This window comes from Motacilla alba, chromosome 1 (genome assembly GCF_015832195.1).
Source record: "Motacilla alba alba isolate MOTALB_02 chromosome 1, Motacilla_alba_V1.0_pri, whole genome shotgun sequence".
Taxonomy (NCBI): domain Eukaryota; kingdom Metazoa; phylum Chordata; class Aves; order Passeriformes; family Motacillidae; genus Motacilla; species Motacilla alba.
Window position 1 is genome coordinate 97,820,865 of NC_052016.1, and position 20,766 is coordinate 97,841,630.

The following is a 20,766-nucleotide window of genomic DNA, read 5'->3' on the forward strand; positions in this document are numbered from 1 at the left end:
AGTAAATATATATTTTCTGGTGTGTTGTTTTTCTCACTGCCTGCCCAGAGGTACACTGGTGACTTCTCTGCGATGCAGTCTTCCTTCTCTGCTTAAAGTATTCCTTGCTTGCTCAGTCTTAAGAAATTTAATAGCTATGCCAGGCAGTTGTGGTCTTTTTTGTTACAGCAGGTCCTTTCCTAGACACTTTTGTATTTGATATATTTGGTGCCATATATTAGAAAACCTCCTTTAAAATAACTGCCTTTGTATAGTGATAGTTCTCATTTTCTCGGCTGTCCAATGTCATTCTCACATGGAGCATTTCTTCCTGCTGTACAGCTCTACTCTCAATCTCTCAATTTTCCTTGTTTTCACCCCTCACGCTACTGTCGGCATCCTTTTATCCCCGATGACTGTGTTTTCCCCAAGGGGGTTTACTTTCTCTTCTACTGCTATTTTCTTCTTTAGCTCCTTCCACTACACACACTGTCACCTTGTAACAGTTTTTATGTCCTGCCTATTGTTCTCCCTGACAGTGAATAATCTATTTTTCATCTTGGGACTTCACCGTCATGTTTTCATCAGTTTTCTCAATGCTAATTTTAGCTGTCACCTGTGCTGATGAAGGTTCCTGTTTAGCCCAGATTATAGATCATCTGCTGATGCAGTCAGTTCCTCTGCACAGTCCTGAGCACTGCAGTGCTGTAGATGTGATTTGTCACTTTGAGCAATTTGCATCACTTGAATGTCTCAGTTTGCATCTGAAGATGCTGGACCAGGTCTCAGTTTCATTTACACTATTTGTTCCTTCCTCTGGCGGAGGGGTTACATTGGCATAACACTTACACAAACTAATATAACATATTTGTGTACTGCAACTCATTTAAGGCTACCAGACACTTGGGATTGGATTTTACTTATAAACATAAAATAAAGAAGAGTTTTCCTCTAAAGAGAAGCTACAAGAAGGAAACTCAAACATGGGGATGTTCTGTGTCATTTTGCTTTGTTGTTCTTTTGCTGGGCTTTGCTTTTTCCCATCCCCCTTGTTACTATGCACTCAGAATACCTACTGGTACAGTAAAAAAAAAAAAAAAACAAAAAAAAAAAAAAAAACAAAGGAAGGATATTTGGTGTTTCCTCTTGCTAATTTGTTTTGTTACATTTTTCAAAATGAAAGTGTTTCATTGCTCCAGATGTGTATTGCAAGGAAACGAAGTGTATTTCACACAGATCTTCATGAGGAGTGCTGCAGGGTGCTTCTGCCATTTACCTATTTTCATCTCCTGTAGATACAACACTCTCCAAATAAAAGGCCAAAGATGTAAATGTAAAATTTTTTATGTGTAAGAATAAAATCAGGAGGGGCAGAGAAAAATTGGTCTTGAGTATCCAGTGCAAAAAACAAAGCTCCCACATTCTTTTCCACCATTTGGACTGCTCCCTCAAGTCCTCTTCCCAGAGAAGCCATACATACAGGCATAGGGTCTCACCTCTGTTCTCTCCTCTGTGCTGTCTGTAAGATGATAGAACTTACCCAGATTTCCTACACAGTAGGTTTTCCCTGTCTTTGGCAGTGATTAGCCAAACCAGGCATTTTTTTTCTCTGTAACAACTGGTTCCAGCCTAGTGCAAACTGTGCACCAATTTAATGCCAGTAGTTTCAGAAGTTTTACTCCTGATGTTCTCTAGTGTGGTTGGGCTCATGCTGTGGCCTACAGAGCCTAATTGCATGCTCTTGGGATATACTTACTAGCTCAGCTTTCTAATCTCTCCTAACGTGGTGCCACAATATGGACATGGGATCCTGCTGTCCCTGTTTTAAAAAATAACCATTCCTCCTTTGGGCTGTGAGCGCTGGTACAAACCACGTGCAAGAGGATTCTGTTCTCAGGTGTAGCAGTGCAAATCTGAAGCAGTTGCCTGGCTGTCTGTGTAGCTGCTCCAGCCTTACACTGAGTCCAGTTTCAGCCCACACGTTTGTTTTGGTGTTCGACCACCCTTTGCAAGCATCTTCACATGGCCATCAGAAGGCTGAGCAATGCTGGCAGATGAGTCTCAAACCTGTCAAAGTAGCATCAGCTGTTCACCATGCTTCATTGCTCATCACATTTTTAATAACATCAACTGTTTCCCTCATTTTCCAACACTTTCATTCCCAACCCACAGTAGTGTCTAACAAGAGCCGTGCCAGTCTTAGAACCATCACATCCAATACTTGTTCCTGGCTGTGGAGCCGTCCCTTAGCACTCAGTTCCAGCAGCATTTGCTGTTCACAGAGGGACCATCCCAGCAATAGCTGGTGACAGGGATTCTGGTGCCAGCTGGCAAGCGCTGTCGCTGGACTCACCAAGCACCACGTGGTGCCATCCTGCCGTGGCTGCGATCTCCCCAGTGCTCTAGATGGAGTAGTTATCTCTGCAGAATAGCAGGCACAGCTGCTCTGTATTGCTTCGTTAATGGCCATTAATGACTAGAATAAAAATCAGGCTGTGAATCATGACTGTTATTGGACACAATTTTGTGCTGTTTTCTCAGCAAAAGGATTCATTTCTCTGTCAATCAGATAGCTTTTTAAGTGATTTATCTTTGACTTCTTTTCTGATAATGATTATAAACTGGAACTGCAGGTCCCACATGCCTGTCACAAGGCTGATCCAGCCCTGATGAATAGACAGAAACTCAAGCAAGAAGGAGAGAGCAAATAATTAAAGGGTCTAGCAACAGGCATAAAAGGAGCACGACATATCTTTGTCCAAACTACAGTGGAGACCATTGGCTTTTGAAATGAGATTTGAGGCTTGAATTCCTTTATGCTGCCTGGAAATCAATTTAGTCAATGTGAAATAGTGAAGTGGTATGCCAAGAGATCTGTGGCGTTTTGCTATTCATGATCCTTTTGGGAACCTTTCTAGGAATTTATAAGTAGAATGGCTATCCAACTAATATAAGGTTCTAAAATACTTCATGCTGAAGCTTTCACCAGTTCACTGTATACAATGATGTCGTTGGCTGCAAATTCAAAGAAACTTTCTAGTAATAAAAAAAATTCAAAATATTTTCTGGGATTTGCTGTAATTCTGAAAATTTTCAACACCCTTCTTAAAACTAATTATGTAATGGAATTCTCAAGAATTTGTACTTTGCTCTCCCACAAAGATATTAATTTAAAATGTCAGCATATCTCAGGATGCATTTCTCATATAGGACCATATTCAGCAGCCAGACTTGGCTGAGCCAAACGAAGTTCAGCGTATGGAAATGCTTCCAGATTTCACACATCCACGGAAGGTAAAGTTGAAAGGGATGTTCAAAGGTCAGCCATTCCCCACCCCATCCTTGAGCAAAGTCAACACAGGATAAACCTCTCCTGCCAGGTGTCTGTACAACCTGCTCCAGAGATGCGATTGCACAGTGCCTCTAGCAAAATCTGGTCAAAAGCTTCTGGGGTTTTACAGTTTAAATTTTTTTTCTTAATTTTTTTACATATGTAAATAGTTGCAAATCGATATACATTTGTATGCAGTGTTGAGTTAACAGCTGGACTCAATGATCTTAGAGGTCCTTTGTAACCTGAACAATATATGATTCTATTCATACCCATGTGTATGCACTTACACACACATAAGGTTATATATGTGCATATAGTGTAGACTACATCACATTTTGTGTTTTTAAAAACCTTTTAGGGAAACAGCTGAGCAAATATAAAAAAGTAGTAACACTCACAGCAGGTCCTTCAAGTGAGGCAGTCGTTCCTTTTCCTCGTTTACACCCTTTACCTAGATTCTAAATTTATGCTAATGGGTCTTTTGTAAGAGTGTGTGGAAGCTTTGCAGAGATGCATTACTGTCAGTTCTTTAAACAGATCAAAAATGGTCTTTGCAGACAGGGCTTTGGAAGGGAATGCTATCTGTTTCTTCAGGAAATTAAATGCACAAATTCTTTTGCATCCTTCCAGCTGTAATAAATAGCTGAAGGACTCTGTAGCCGTTTCTATGAGCTTTCCCCTAATGGATCATCCAGATGAATAATGCAAAGGAAACATTTAAACTATTTCAGAGTGCATGTATTCAAAATGCACATGTTCAAAAACTACTAAGTACATCACATCACATCTCTGTTCTTGTCATTTTTCTATCAAGGCAAATCTGTGGTCTAAACATCCTGGATCAGGAATTTGTAGGAGTTTCTTCTATGTGAGAAGTATCTGCAAAAAAACCAGCTGCCCTTGCCTGGCCATTTGACATCAGTATCTTGTTACATGGAGTGTGGTAGACCATACCTAGCTCTTATTTTCACAGAGTGAGTTGTGGAAATAAAGTCAGATCGGCAGGGAACTCTGTCTCAGCTTTCTGGAGGAAGAGATTTTCTTCTTTTTAGTAAGTTCCTGCACAGTTGCAGAAGAAGATTGGATGCCATGAGGGAACAAATCTGACTTCAGAACTTCTCTCAGAGCTTCTCAGAGCTTCTCTCAGCCCACTCCTTCCTTTTCTCATAGGAGCTCTGAGCATCCAGGCAGAGCCCTCTTAAGAGGGTTGCCTTCCACAGCTGTTGTAGAAAGCAGCGCTGGTTTAAGCCTGGGTTTAGTATGATGATCCCAGAAGAAAGGGGTGGTAGCAGAAATCCATTGACAAACTGAGTAGATCAAACTGGGAGAAGTCAGGGGTTTTTTCTGGTCACTTGAGCTTTCCTAATGACTTGTACGTTCTGGGTGTGAACTATCCAAGTGAAAATTTGAGCAATACGAATCTGGTTTGTACTTTGCTTTATCTCTTGTTTTATAATCACAAAGAAGTTCATCCGCTGCTGAAATTCTTATAAGGTCCCCTAGATTAAATATACCATTAAAATACCATTGGTTTTAGGAAATGAACTTGTACCTAAACTGAAGCTGATCCAACAGGTGAATGCAATTTGGCTTTTTGACATGTTATCTTTGGGTTTTTATTTGCTTTGCAGTTTTACCTTATAATATTTTTTAAAGAAAAACTGACATTCAGTGTGCTAGCTGTGTAGGCTTGTTGCTGAGCACCTTGTACTACTCCTTGTTGGAAGTGTTTCCAGGACGACCTGTGCTGTACTGGTGCTTCTCTTTGAATTTGAATCTCTGTGTTTCAGAGCAGACAAGCATCACAATAGACCCTTGGATACACAGGGGCAACTTCATGCTGAGGAGTTTTCACCTATGATTTGTAGGTGACCTCTTGGGTCAGACATTGTTCTCTCCCCCTAATGAAGCCAGAAGTTACCTATTCCCACCTGCTGTGCCCAGACCCCTGCAGCTGCTGACACCCAGCATGAGCTGCACTGGTCTGCAGGGTGCTTCAGTGCACTTTGAGTGGGATGCCTGGGATAAGATGCTGGGCCCGGGATGCTGCTAGCCCAAGATTCAGGAAACACTTTTACCTGGCTTATGACCTCCTCTGTGTACTCAGTCTCTAAGCTATCATGTGGGTAACCAAAAATTGGCATATTTCTACTGAAAATATTTGATTATGTGTTTTGTGTATCTCTGATTTTAGGATGAAATTTTGACAGTCATCAGGAGGGTGGATGACAACTGGGCAGAAGGAATGTTGGGTGACAAGATTGGCATTTTCCCTATCCTCTATGTTGAGGTAAGTTTATAACACATGGTGGTGGATGCTGGTCTTGAAATCTTGTGGGGGTTTTGTGCCTACAATGGCAGGATAACCTCAAATATTCTTATATGAGAAGGATAAACTAAAACAGAATTACTGAAAAGGGAATTGTTTTGGTTGCTGTCTGCTAAGGCACTATGGGGGTACAACCAATTCAATTTAAAGTGGTCAGAAAAATATGTTACATAACTCCTTCTAAAGGCTTCCCCTTTGGTGTAATCTCCAAAGTGCATAGGGGAAATAGGGGAGGATGATTGTGGTTGGGATACCTTGCATACATCTGAGGAGAGATGTGAGTTTTGGGCTGGTGGAGAGCTGTGATCTAATGCACAGACTTTCAGCAGGGTCTGTGTCTCAACAGGGGACACCTGCTGAGGGTATCCTCTGCCTCAGCAGGGGCTCAGGCACCTCTAACCATGTGCCAAAGGGCTCTCATTCCATGAGTGCCAGACCCGTCTTTATCCTGAGCTCTTTTCTCTTGCAATTTCCACAGGATTCTTATTTCAGAGTAAAAGCTGAGACTTCACTTCCTCTGTGCAGACCTGTGGTTCCACCTCTTCCCACTGCTGCCCCTCCTCCTGCTGGTTGTGCCTTTCCAGGCAGATGTTGCTTGGGACCAGGGGTGCAGCAGTGGTGGTCCAGCTGGTGCAGCTCTGTTGTCCAGGTGCCAGGCAGTGTCTCCAAGGAGCTTTCCTCCCGCATGGGTGAACCAGGGGTGCAAAGAGCAGATGGGCACCACATGCATGTGTATTTTTGTGAGGTGCTGCCACTCTGCACCCAGTACTCAGAGCAGTATCTTCCTAACTCTGTTTCCAGACGTTGTCTGGTGCCTCTCTGCAGTGAAGAATCTCTTGTGCCCACAGCAGAGCCTGCTTTACTGTGTGTGGCTCTGGTGCCTGCATCTGAAATTACTTCTCCAGTTTTCTTAGTTAGTGATTGGAGCCAAAATAGAGATAATTAGTGCCTGACTACCTAATTATTAACTCCGACAATGACCAATTTGGAATAAACCATCATTAATATACATTGCATTCCCACAGTTGACAAGAACAATAATATTAACACCAGAATGTGTAGGAGCAGTTATTGGGAAACCAGCTGCCTCACATAAGTTAATGACTAGTTTTCTTCTATTCTGAATCTGTGAGACATGTTCAGTTTGTTGTGATTAAAAAAAGAGAGAAAGCTGGGTTTCTCCCAGATTTCATCCTTTTCCCCTTCTTTTTCTTGTCCTGGGAAAGTGCAATGGTACTGTCCTGAATTTTGCTGCAGAAGGAGTGAACTGGGGACCTCTGCACAGCCAGCCACCATTGCACTTCACCACCTTTCCCCAGCTCTAGTTTCATCCGTAGGCTGGCACTGCCTACTCACTGTGCAGCATCCTGATCCTTCTCCCACTCCTAGGTATCTGTTCTCCATAATTACTGCTATTGAAGGGTGAAGGGCTCATAACCTCAGAAGAACAGCCTGTAGGGAAGTCTTGCTGAAGACTTGCTGAAGTTCTCCAAGCACTAGCACATCCTGGGTGGCCGTGGAGGAGCAGGAGGTAGCACTGTGCAGGATCAGAACAGTGATGCTTGCAGATTCTAAAGAGATGCAGACAGCCAGGTAGCCAGCACCAGGGGCCAAGAACACACGGAGGAAGGTCTGCATGCATATACATTCATACCAGATACACACACAGGGTAGGTAAAGTAAGTGCAATTGTGTACACTTATGAGTATATTCATGTGTATACACACACATGTATTTTATCTGTATAAATTTGAAATCTGGAGACTTGAAAGGCCTATTCAAATGAGATGCTTGGGTGCCATGGCCATAATATTTGTGCAGTGGTTCATAAAACCAAAGGGAAGTGATCCTCCAGACTACAATATTGGAAATCTATTTCATCCACGTAGTGGATGAAGGCCTTGTTCTGAATATGAAATGAGCTTATGTAAGTATTTAACTTATACAGTTATGTTGCTGTTGCCAGCTTCAGATGTTACTTTGCATTAAAAATTAAAAGGAATCAGCAGGTCAAGTCCCAAAGAAGTTTTGAAAATCTCAGTGCTGATATTTATAAAATAAATCCATTAAACAAGTAGTACTTGAATCTAAAAACACTCCTCAAGTCGGTCTAAGTCCATTAAGTGGTTTTCAAAATCTTGGCAAAATGTGTAGAATAAGCAAAGTTAAATTCTCACAGTAGCCTTCCATTTGTGTCAGTTGATTGGCAGAAGTGTGTGGGATTTCACATGGCATCCTAAGCCCTGCACTCTGGACAGAGTGAATTCCAGCTTGGCAGGCTCTGATGTCCCCAGTTGCTCCCACGGCCCAGACAAGAGCTCTTACCCTTGCTATGCAAGCCAGAGCTTTGGAAAACAAGCCAGTCACTTTGAGGATCTCAGGGTTTAGCATGCCAGGGCTACAAACAGTGCATGTAATCGTTGTTGTGGCCCCCTGGGGTAACACTTTGTCCTGGCAATGCGCTGCTTCACCCTTCACACAGGTGCTTGCGCAAAAGGCTTTTGCAGGGGCTTATAAAGTTTTTGCAATGGGTGGTGAAGAGGGGTGGTTAGCAGATTCCTCACCAGGATCACCACTTCTGTAAAGGAAGCTTTTAGAGCCAGATCGTGGTGGCAGAAAGAGGCACAAAAAAACAGCAGATGTCAAAATATACTTGCCCCTGCAGTGTTTTAGAAAGTCTCTATCTCAGCATCATGTTTGGTTGTCTGTACAGCCATGAGTGTAATGTGGCATGGATCTTATTCTTTATTCCTTACAAGTATTTAACAAGGGTGCCTGCATGTCTGCACAGAGGCTTTTCCCTGCCTCTGTGGTATCATCTCTGTCCCAGCCTCAGAGCAGCTACAAGTGGATAAGGAACAAATATTCACAGCTCACAATGATTACTTTTACATCATGAGTCACAAACAATATGTTCTGTCAGGGAGAGTTGGGACTATTCCTTCTTACTTTGTTGCTGTCCCTCATCTTCAGTAGAAGTCATTTGGGCTGATAATTTATGTTTTCATTTGTCTACAGAAAAAAAATCCCACAACATAATGAAATTGATCCTCAATGTGCCTTCTGTCCTGAAATAAACATCTTGTTAATAATCTGTATGGTTTGAAGTCATATTCTTGCTAGGAGGAGTTTTGGATCTCTGAGGAATTTAAAGCCCTAACAAAATTTCTTTTATTTTACTGTCTTCAAGCTAGCTCCTTAATTCTTAATAACCGCTGTTATTATCTCTGTTTGAAAGTTGTGTTCTGCTGCTATGTGCAAAATTGAGAATAATGAAGAATAAAGTGTGTCCTAATAGATTTAAGTAACTGGGACTGAAATTTGAGGGCAATGGTGTGCCAAGTATTTGGAGGGAGGCATCCTGCTCGGATGGGCAGGAACTGGAAATTCAAAAATCTGAGCTATTAGAGCAAAATTTCTGCCTGCAATCCCCAGAGCAAAGAAGAAGATTGACCAAGATCAAGAAGCCTTGTGAGTCAGTGGTAGAGCGTGGCAATTATGTTGGGCGCTACTGTGACTGTAATATCAGCAAATTACAATTGATGAAGTGCCAACCCATTGTTATAATGTTTTATGGCAGCAGGAGCACTGAAAGCTGTGATTAAGTAATATTAGGAGCTTTAAAATTCTTTTTACAGAGCAGTGAAGCAGGGTAATGAGGATCTTCTCCTGTTCTTCACAGTCAAAAAGGAAAGAAAAAAGTAGAAAGGAGATCTAGGAGAAAGAGGGAGGAGGAGAATGGGCAGAGCTGATGGGTTCAATGCCCTGCAGCATAGGTCCAGAAGACTCCCCAGGGAAAATAATTCTTGCCAGTCAGTGTTTAAAAAAAAAAGTTCAAGCAGAAGTGAAAATAAAACAAAATCCAAAGGCAAATGCATTTCTTAAAGAAAACAATGATTTTTCATTCCAAAATTATCTTTGCAGAGCAGACCATCCATTTAAGTTCTGTGCTGTACTGCAGGATCTAGCAGTCACCCTAAAACAGCTTAACATACAGGTGAACCCAGGCACATTTACCAGGATCCCAGCTGAGGTTGTTCAGTAGTGTCACAGAGGCCCATCTTCCCAGCAGAAGAAGGTCCTTAGCTGTGTGACCATGTACTTTGCTGAGGGTAGCTTTCAGTTAGCTGCAAATGAATGTAGATGGTTAACCCTTTCAGTCTGGGTGTCAGATTTTGTCCTTTTTTTCTCTATAGGCAGATTCCCATCAGCCATTTCCCATTGGTGTCCCCAGTGGCAGTCATCACAGTTATATTATATTATATTATATTATATTATATTATATTATATTATATTATATTATATTATATTATATTATATTATATTATATTATATTATATTATATTATATTATATTATTGAAAACTCAGATGTGTCTGCATGTGTATTTCTAGCTCTAATAGCTATTTTGACCATTTTCAACAAATGATTGTTGCCCTGTCCACTTCTTGTCTATGTTTTTTTTCTCTCCTCAGTTTATTTGGTTTCTCCTTTCAGCTGCAGGACAGATGGGTCTCTATGGGACTCTCATAATTAATTCAACCTTGATGTCTGACCCATCATTTATTTTTGTGTGGTCTTGGTGGCAGCACACTCTGAATCTTTCTGAGTATCTTTTATGAAAGCCTTCCAAAAAACCTGAAGCATTAGATGTTTATTAAATACTAACATTTGTTTGGTGCCCTTTTCAAAAAGAATGTGCAATCTCTGTTTTTAAGGACTGTCAGAATGGTTCATTTTAGCCTTGCAAGTATCATTTAATGTGAATAAAAATGGAATCTTTTGAAAGGTGGGTAGATGGAAACTAATGTAGATGATTTTAGAAAAGCTGACTTACTAAACCTCAGAGGAGCAAATTCATCCCAGTAGTAAGTAGGTGTAACACTAATGAGTTAAGAATTATACCCATTAACATTACAATTGATTTTTTCTGTTCTCTCTCCTTTTGTATGTCAGATAAAAATGGAATAAGAACCTTGTAAAGCTGACAATAATGCAAGCACTAAGAGATGTTCAGCCAATTTCTGTTGAAAAGCTTTATTGATATGCATTTTCAAGTTTTGTGCATATATTGTTTTAAGAATTTCATTCCTGCACCTTCATAGCTTCTAAAAAGTTTGTCCCACTTGTTTTTATCCTTTATAGAATATTAAAATACCAAGATTAAGATTACCAAATACTTCTTGGTATCAGATTTCTATGTGAATAGAGTTCAAAATACAGTTCTCATGTTTCATATTCAAACCAAAACATGCAGAATTTGTGTTGTAGGCTGCAAGAGGGACCTCTATTTTCACATCAATCCATGAATAAAATTCATTGATTATAAGTGCTCTTACATGCATACAAAGTAAAATAATCTGTGGAAGTTCAAATAAAGATTATGTTAGTCAGGAAAACTAAGAGTAGCTGTCAGAGGTGAGAAAAAGATTAAATATCCAACATATTACAATATATAAATATGTATTCATCTATTATGTATATATTATTTTTATATATATACACACACATTATTTTTAATCTGTGGCCCATTTGTCTGCATAACAGCTTGATTTCTTATGTTCCTTTTTGCCTCTATAAATAACGAACCTTGTGCTCTTTGATTTAATTTCCTATGTAAAATGTAAATTAGTATGACATTGGGCAGAAAATTTGTTTTCTTTAAATTCAACTAGTTTCTTTTAAGTTCTCTTGATTTCTAGCACCCTTCATAAAGTGATCGTTCATACAGATTCTCTAACACTTTCCTCCATCTTCAGGATACAAAACTGAGTTGCACTGTCACCTTTTGACTTAAATGTCAGGTTTCCCCTGGACTAGCTGAGCACCTCATCTCTGTAGACCTTTTCGTGTCACTGAGTCCCCTCAGGCTATGTCTGGACAAGTCAAAGCAGGCTAGTTTCTAGTTTCTTTGTCAGGGAACACCACATTTACACTGAAGTTCATCTCAGGTGGGTGCCACAGAGAGGAAGCCTGCATACAGAAATAGGTAGGAGTACTGTCGTATTTGAGTCATCCTCCAGCCCAGACAATTATGAGATCTGTGCGAGCCGTGGTGAGAGCCAGCATGTAAATTTAGACACAGCTGTAGGTTGTGAAAATTTGCCTTTTGAGAACTGACAGTTTTAGTTACAGGTCTTCTCTTGATTTTACTCTTGCCTACTTTCATTTGAATGAGCTCAAAATTATTTGGATTTATATGTTAAGACCAATATTTTTATTCATCAAAACCAGATCCGAGCTGTTATCACCTCGTATTGTTTCAGGGCGAGTTAAACCAGAAATTTGTCAGCTGTCATATCCAAAAATATCTTTCCCACCCACCCCTCCTAATTATGAGTAACATCTGAATTTCCTAGACTGTGTTTTGTAAAAATAACTCTCTGGAGCAATTTATAGCAAAAAACAGGTTTCCAGCACAACCAACTCAAGCACACAACCTTTGCAAATAAGCCCAAAGTTTTCCTGAGTCTTTCAGAGTCATATATATCAATTCTATATTTGTACAGGGCATTTTTGAAGTACTGCTTCCTAGATGCCAAAAATTATCTTCGTTAGGTATCTAAGCTGATGTGATAACAGGACTTTGGTCTATAGCCACAATCCACTGAAGGACTTCTGGCATTTCCCCAGCAAAATCCTGTTTGTATCCTGCCTGGTGCAAATGGACTGGGGTCTGGCCTACTGTGTTTTGCATCTGTTGCCACTTCCTTGTGCTCTCAGCACATCAGCCCTTCCCTTCACCTCCAGATCACGTGAACTAGGCTTGTGCTTTAATATATGTTTTCTGGTCCTGGGTGCATTTCTGTCTCATTTCTGTCATTTCTACACTGAGTTTTGGGCTCTGCCTCAAAGATTTTATTCTTCTGTTATGGTTGCAGGGTTGCTTGTGTTACAGAACAATCACTAGCAATGATCTCTGAAGGAAAAAGTAAATAGACAGCGCATCTCTTAGAGAGAACTTCTGCTCGCGCAACAAATGTGTTGGACTTGGCAGCAGTGCTCAGAAGCCTCACAGCACACAACCATTGCAGTGACAAACTCCAGCAATGATGCAGGTTTCCAAGCACTAGAAATTAGCATTCCCAACTGAGCATACCCACTGTCCCACAGGGCTCTGAGTGGGGTCTAGAGCCTACCATCAGCAGTCCATGCTCTCTAGAGAAGGTACTGAAGAGATCTTTTGTCTTTTCCAGCCATTGATCACCTTTGACAGCTTCTAAAGATTGTTTCAGCACTGATGACTTCCTGAGATCTTTTTCCTTTTGAAAAGAAAGCATATTTCAGTCTCACTTACCTAGAGCTAATGCATGAATCTATATTAAGAAGCTATATGTCAACAGATACACTGTCTAGAAGTTAATTAAACATAAAATCCTAGAGGATTTCATTATTTCTCACACCAGCATTCTTCATCTTTTTTCCTAGTGTCCTTGCTAATGCATGTTGCACATCTTAATTAGCTTCCTTCTTGGGGAATTAGCTCCCTTCTTGGGGAGCTTTCCTAATGCCTTAAAACTCTGAGTGGGGATCTTAAATCCAAATATAGTCCTGGAGGGTCAGTAGGAGAGTTTTGGGAGATGCCCCCGGCAAACTGGCTGCCTTCTCTGCCCCTTTGCTCATGGCCACAGCCCCATGAGCAAAGAGCAAAACGTTTCCATGTGTCTGCCACAGCACTGATGCTGGGAGTGATGAAGAAAAGTTGGTCCTATATTAGAATCCCAGAATGTGAAAGGACCTGGCAGAGGTGATAGCACATTATCCTTTGTTGTGCCAGTGGTGGGTAAGATGATCTCCATCAGAGGGACAGGAGGGACAGTTGATGAGAGTGACAGCAAAAAGGAATTACCAAGGAGTGCCTGTTAGAGCCCCCTCTGATCTTTGTTTTCAGAAGATAGCATGTTGCATAAGTATGATGGAGAAACATGGATTTGACAAATGAACCACTCAGGAGATAAGGAATGGTCTGGGTGGTTACATTCAAAGAGTGACAGTCAACATCTTGAAGTGGAGAGCAGTGATTAGTGGCATTCCTTAGGGTCAGTATTGGGACCAGTGCTAGTTAAAACATTTGTCGGTGACATGGAGCGTGGGATCAAGTTCATCCTCTGTAAGTTTACTGGTGACACCAAGCTCTGAGGTGTGGTCAACATGCTGAAGGTAAGGGATGGCATTCAGAGGGACCTGGACAGGCCTGAGAGGTGGGACCATGCAAACCTCATGAAGTTCAACAAGGCCAAGTGCCAAGGTCCTGCACCTGGGTCAGGGCAATCCCAAGCACAGCTACAGATTGCATGAAGAATGGACTGAGAGCAGTCCTTAAAAGAAAGTCTTGGAGGTGCTGGTGAATGAGAAGCTCAACATGGTTTGGCAGTGCACAATTGTAGCCTAGAAATCAGACACATCCTGGGCTGCATCCAAAGCATCATGGCCAGTGGGGCAAGGAAGATGATTCTTTCCCTCTACTCTGCCCTCATGAGACCCCACCTGCAGTGCTGCATCCAGCTCTGCGGACCCAAACATAAGGAAGATGTGGACCTGTCGGAGGAAGTCCAGAGAACGGCCACAAAGTTGATCAGAGGGCTGGAACACCTCTCCTGTGACAGGGGGTCTGGAACTAGATCATGTTTAAGGTCCTTTCTAACCCAAATCATTCCATGTTTTTATGCTTATTCTACCATGGTAAATAGTCACAAATGTGTCTGAGCTTGACCTCTTGAACTTTTAAAGAAGAGTAGTTTGAAGAATAACAGTTTCCTTATAGAATGTAGTGATGAATTGGTTTTACATCTTTCTTTACTTCTTATGGTCACACATGCTGGAATGGTCAAACTGCTTTTATTCTCGGCACAAAAAGATCTGTGAGCGTCTGTGTATGCTGAATGCATGCTTCAGATAATAAAAATAACAGATGAAGTTGGTTTTTTGCCTAAAAATGTCATTAGCTGTGCCAAAACCAGATGTTGAAGTCTGAAATCCTCTGACATTGTGTTAGGTGTTGGAGCTGAACATTGAAAAAGCCAAATTCAAAAGACTAGAGGAAGAATCTGCAAATTAAAAACAAAAATCAGAAACCGGGGGAGATAGTTGGAATTAATTTGGGAATCTCTATCTTTTCCAGATTTTCTTTAGAACACACAGAAATCTTAAAGGCTAACTCCTTTCTGTTTAGTCTATCCTGTAGAAAAAAATTGCATTGGTTTTGTTTACTTTATTACTTTACAAAGTAGAACAGCCATTGTTTATTTTATCTCCTGCTGCATCATTTTTGAGTATAATACTGGCATTATTTTAATCTGACAAAAGCAAGGGCTGCTGCCAAAGGGATTGTCCTGCTTTTAACTCATGTGCGACAATTCTTTCCTTCTGCCCTCCATGTTCCAGGACTACCAGATATATCTGCGTGCCGAGATGAATCAGAGAAGTCACCTTGTTGAAAGCTATTCATTTAAGTTGGAGCTGTTTCAGTTTCCAGTCATATCTGTTACTTTTACTGCATAGTCACATGAACATCCATGCTGATGCAGGGCAGAAAGAGGGAAGATGGAAAAGGAGGCCATGTGGTACCTCACACTGCAGGAAAACAAGTCTATGAGGGCAGCAACTCCCACCCACAGTTATCCTGCAGCGATTGCTTCCATTGCACTGTGCTGTAAGCCATCAGGCAAAAATGGTGAGGTGAGGAATGCGGAACTTTGTGCAAGCAACCTCTTCCACCTCCTGGTTGTCCCTTGACTTATCTAATTATTTTATTAAGTTATAATTTTATGACAAAGCATACTAGATACTCCATAAACCAGGTTAATAATATTAGTCTTTGCTTAAGTGAGGCTGGAGGGAGTGTCCTGCTCTAAATCTGACTTTGAAGTCTTCCGATCTGTTTAGACACAATTGAATCAAACTGACAGGAAATTTCATGAGAGAGCTTTCCATAATAGAATTTTTCTGTAACAGAATTTTTCTGGAAACCTTGGGACAGAGCAGGAGAGGTCCCAGAGCATTCAAACTATTCAGTCTGTGTGATAGATTCAGTGACAGACTCATGCTGGAGATATTCTTCTCTTACCACATGGCTGAAGGGATGGCACTGAAGGAAGAGGCAGCTCTGTTTCTCAAGAAGAAAGCAACAATGCAGAAGGAGGGAGAGCACTCCCTGATGGTCATCTCCTTGATCCCTTTTCTCTGATCTGCTTCAGCCTCAACAACATAGTAAGGAATTTATAGTAATGGCTTCCTCTTGTATCCTTTTTCTTTTCCTAGCCCAGGAAGAAGGACTATGACTCTAACCTTTGAGAAATAATTTCTTCAGCATCTTCCTACCTTGCTCCAGTCTAGTGCTTAGATTTGCCTGTTCCCAGCCAAAGCTTTCCACTTCCATAGGTGCATGGCTTGGGAAAGAGATATGTGTGGTTATACTGATTTGGTGGATACAAGATTTTATTATCCTTCAATATATGTACTATGGGAATGGAAGAAGAGCTATAGAGATAATTAATACTGAATTCCTGGAAATCTTCCAGGCCAAATGAGATCTGAGAGCTCTTGGTACTGGCACTGAGCTTCTCTGCCCTAAAGCACCTAGAGGGCTGTCAAGGTTTAACCCTGGCCAGTTACTGCTTAGGGGCTACTGTTCTGTCTCAAGCACAGGGTTTTGCCCTGTGAGCGTCCTTGAAGGTACAAAAGAACTTCTGAGGGATGAGTTTAAGATCAAAGTAAAGGCAGCTCCACACCATTCCAGTGACACACAGGTCACTGCCTTTGCACAGAGGAACTCTCACTAAGCACATACCTGAGTTTTCAGTGCAGTGCACAGTACACAATTAAGCGTTTTACTTTCTCTTTGGCCTTTGGTTAAAGAGGGAATATTGTACTTTCATGGCAAGTAATAAAGACATTGCCAGTGGGAATCACATCCTCCTGAGTGGTTTCATTCATTCATGTGGCTGGCAGTTCTACCAGTCTTTGTCCAACCTGATTGCTGAGCATTTGCAAAGCTCAAACTCTCATCAGGTCATACCCTGATTATAGCTGCATCCTTTTTGCATCCTGAGCAAATGCAGATGTGCCTCATTCTTGACAGTCTGATGTGGTCATCAGCTGCTATTCCTTTCTTTCTCTCTGGAGTCTTTTTCTGTCCTCTAGAGCCCATAAAACTCACCCTTACTTGCAACCCTTTGCTTACTCATTACTCTCTGCCTGTTGTCTTTTATTTATTACTGAATGCCAACTATGACAATCACTTTGGTTTTTTTAATCCAAATTTTCTTCTATAGTGCCCTGTTCTTCACTGTTGTGATGAATACTTCAAACACCTGCCTCAGAATTGCTCCTCCAGATTCTTCTCTAAAATTGCTCTTGGCTGTGATGGCTACAGAAGATGTATGTTGTGCAAAATCCTCTGTCCATCTTGCTGATAAGACTGTTGCATTGTATATTTTGTCTATAACTATACATTGTTTCTTGTCCCCATACTAAATTGTACTTTCTTTGGGCCTAGAGCTGTCATGTTGCTCTGTGTTTACATAATTCTTCTCACAATGGAATTCTGGTGTGTGGTAGGAGCTTTTCAGCACTGAATGGCAAAAATAAGTATGAATAAATGTCTCTGTGTGGCTGCATCACACAATGCGGTCACAGTTTGCAAAATTTCCGTTTTCTTGAGACAAGTTGTCTCTCTGCCTACGGAATGTAGGTGCAGGGCAGGGCAGACTGTTTTCAGAAAGGAATGTGTTAGGAAAATATTTGAGCTTGAGTAATTCCACAAACAGGAAAAAAAAAACCCATGTTCTGCAGTTTCAGAAAGATTTCCTACTGTGCAGATTTTTTGCTAGCCCATTTCTTTTGCCATCTCAGAGCTCAAACAGCATGGCCTAGAGCAGTGGTTTTCCAAATTCCTTCCACTTGTAGCATACTAGCATAAACAGCATTTGCATATGGATGTCATAAAAGTGACTAATGGTGGCAATCATCGTACTTTATTGCAGTAATGTGACACATGTGCCTGAGCATCCTAAATTATCTGCTCCAAGCTCATTGGAGCTGAAGAAATGGCAGACCTCTTATCTAGCAGTGACACCTGTGGCAGAGCAGGCTTGGACAGAAAACAGAACATTGATCCAGCTTCAGATGAGTGTACAAGAGGCAAAGGCACTAGCTGCTTCACTGCATGATTCCACTGCACTGGCTAAGCGTCCTTTACCCCAAACCAGAAATTAAACTCAAAAAGTTGAACAAGTAACATTTCTAGTTTTTAGCCAGAAAGTTCAATGTACTTTTGACTGCAGCTGTTGGCAAGTCAACGAAGAGACCTCCCACTCTGAACTCAACCTTGCCCCCAATCATATTTTAACATCTCAGATTCTCCAAAGAGGTCTAGAAATGGTTCTTTGAGGTGAGGGGCACTGAGTCATGCCCTGAGTGTGAGGTTGAGTGCTGCCATTTTCAGTCAAGAATTTGCAGAGTTTAGGGAATTTATCACAGTTCACCCTTGTCAGATTTTTCTTCCACTAGGTGATTGTGACCATAATTGCATCATCATATAGCACAGAAAACTTTTTTTCATATCTTACAGACTGGCTTTCAATTACTGGTCAGGCTTCCAAAAAAATGAGATGTGCCTGTTGTGCAGTGTGCAATATGCCATGTGCAATGGCCCCTGCCCCATAATGCTATCCCAATCCATTGTCTGCCTTTTAGCAGTATGACAGAAGTACAGAGGTCTCCAAGGTGAGACAGGGCTATGTAAAAATCATTTTAAAATAACTGGTAGCTTCATAGAACAAAAAAGGATGCAAATTAATGCTCCCACTGAGGAAAAAGAGCCATGCTGCTGTACCAGGCATCAGCACATCTATGCGGGAAGAAGGTGCTTTAAATGTGCAGACAATTCAAAGCAGAGTTTGCACTGTAATAACCACAGGAGACACAAACTCAGGCTGTCAAGTCATGTCTGCCTCAGCACAATTCCTTTTTTTCTTATCTGTGTGCATAGTTAAGAAGACCAGTCTCCCTGTTACCTAAACGATTCATGTATCCTGATGCAGCTGCCCTTTTCAAACACATATAATTCATCCCCCATTTCAGAGAAACATCTCAGAACTCTCCCTCTAGGGAGTCATCCCATAGTTTGGTGAAACAGCAGCACAATCTGTCCTGACTCATACTTTCACCCCAACTGGCAAATAGCAAATCTAAAGGCTGGATGCATCTCTCTCTCCAAAGATGCAGCAGTTTTGTGACAGACAGCTGACATCCACTGGCTGCTTCCAGAGAAACATGCAGTGTGACCCTGGAGCTGGTGCAGGAGCCCTCCACCACAATCAGCAACATTGCTTTATAGCCAGCTGTAGCAGGAGCCCCATGCACACAGAATCTAACTATACAGCCCCATGGGATATCACACTATTGCGAATGCCATGTACCACATCCAGCAGCCCTTTTCCTTCTTGTATTTGGGAAGCAGAAGCCAGAACACTATGTAGTAAAAAGGTCTCTAAATATAGTACAGACAGGGCAAAGGCTGTTTATCACAACCCTTTAGTTCTAATATCTGCTGGAATTGTGTATACCTTGGTTCCTTTTAAAAGCAATTGAACCAAAACATTTTCTTGGCATTTGCTTTCATTCTTCATTTCTGCTTTATCAGAGATAGAGAGTACAGTGCATTTATTTCTATGCAATTCCCCACAGGTAATCTTCAGTTGCAGCACATAAAACTTAATTTTCCCTGATTGCACAAGATTTCTTATTCTACACAAAGTTGTAAATCACTGCAACAAAGACTCCTTGCTTGCTCAGTGTAGGCAAAGCCTTGCATTACTTGAAAAATTACTTTGGCTTTCCCATGGGCTCCTTGTGCTGCAATTTCAAGAGCTTTCAAGACCTCCAAAGATTTATCCAACTGCATGCTTTCCGCAGATAGCACTGATGATGTGAGGTGATGGTGTAGGTCTTCTTCTCATTACCCACCGGAACACTTTTCTTATCCAATTTATAAAGGACTTCAGCAAATACATGGTTTATTTCTTTCCTCCTTATGTCTCATTAAGCTAGAAGCAAGGGTTTTCCTTTAAAAATGACATGGTATTGTTGCTTCTTTCACACAACCCTGATCATTCCAAAACCAGCCTTTTCAAGAACTATATTTCCAGGAACAAATCTGAGAGTATGAGCAAAAGGGTACAATGTCATGTCTGGTAGCATGTTTGCACAGTGCAGCTATCATGAAGAGTAGGGTCTCTACAACAACATAAGCATGATGTTCCTCGTTCACAATCCCATTTATAATTATTTGGGGCCACACAGAGTAATTTGGAAGCCATTTGCTTTAAGACTCCCAGGCTTGATGTATGCATTGACTCTGAAGACATCCTCTGCCCTTAGTTGGTGGTATTTATCTTCCTTTGTTGGTGATATTTAACTTTTCAGTTTTCAGTTAATTCATAATTTTACAGGTATTGTTGCTCACTTGAGCAAGCAATAGCACAGGAGTCTGGTGAAACATTAAGGAAGGAAGGAGGTAGAAAGTTGCCTGAAAACTCTGAAAACACAAAACTTGACTCTTTTTAAAGATATTGTGTAGAGTTTACATGTGATTCATACAGGTCTGCTCCAGGATCTAAACAATCATTCCTAGTCTGTGCTGAAGTTTTAGGTACAGCTGGCTCACAGTAGAAGTCTTCACAAGTGAAGGGCTTTCTAGATTCAGCACAAAGCTCCTTCAGAGGGCTTCCCTTCCTTGCAGTAACTGGCTGTAATGATAAAGGGTTCATACAGGTGCCGCATTTTGGTGAGGAATGAGGACATCATCTGAACTGCTCTTCAAAGCCTCCTGACTCATCCAGGTCCCTAGCCGAGGCTGCTTCCCAGAATAAGGCTGCTCACACTTCTGCTAGCACCAACCTCTTCCCTCATGGTGCAGGCAGACACCTGGACTCAGGAGGGGAGTCACAAAGGTTTTCCAGTTTACATGAACAAGAGTAAAGGATACTCAGCACAGCCAGAAAGCTGGTGGCTATTTGGAAAGTGTTAGTGTTGTTTCAGGTCTCCCATGGCTATTCCCCCACACAGGGACTTTCAGCCAGGAGTCCAAGTACCCTGAACTCCTAAACCACTGTGACTTTGGT

The 20,766-nt window shown here is 41.4% G+C and overlaps 1 protein-coding gene across 1 annotated transcript in view; it reads left to right on the forward strand.

Annotated features, from left to right (window-relative positions):
- Positions 1-20,766, forward strand: part of SH3RF3 (SH3 domain containing ring finger 3) — a 247,087-nt gene that overhangs the window by 156,714 nt on the left and 69,607 nt on the right. Inside the window, exon 3 of the mRNA XM_038159983.1 lies at positions 5,508-5,603. Within this exon, the coding sequence (XP_038015911.1) occupies positions 5,508-5,603 (96 nt within the window). The remainder of the gene's footprint in view (positions 1-5,507; positions 5,604-20,766) is intronic.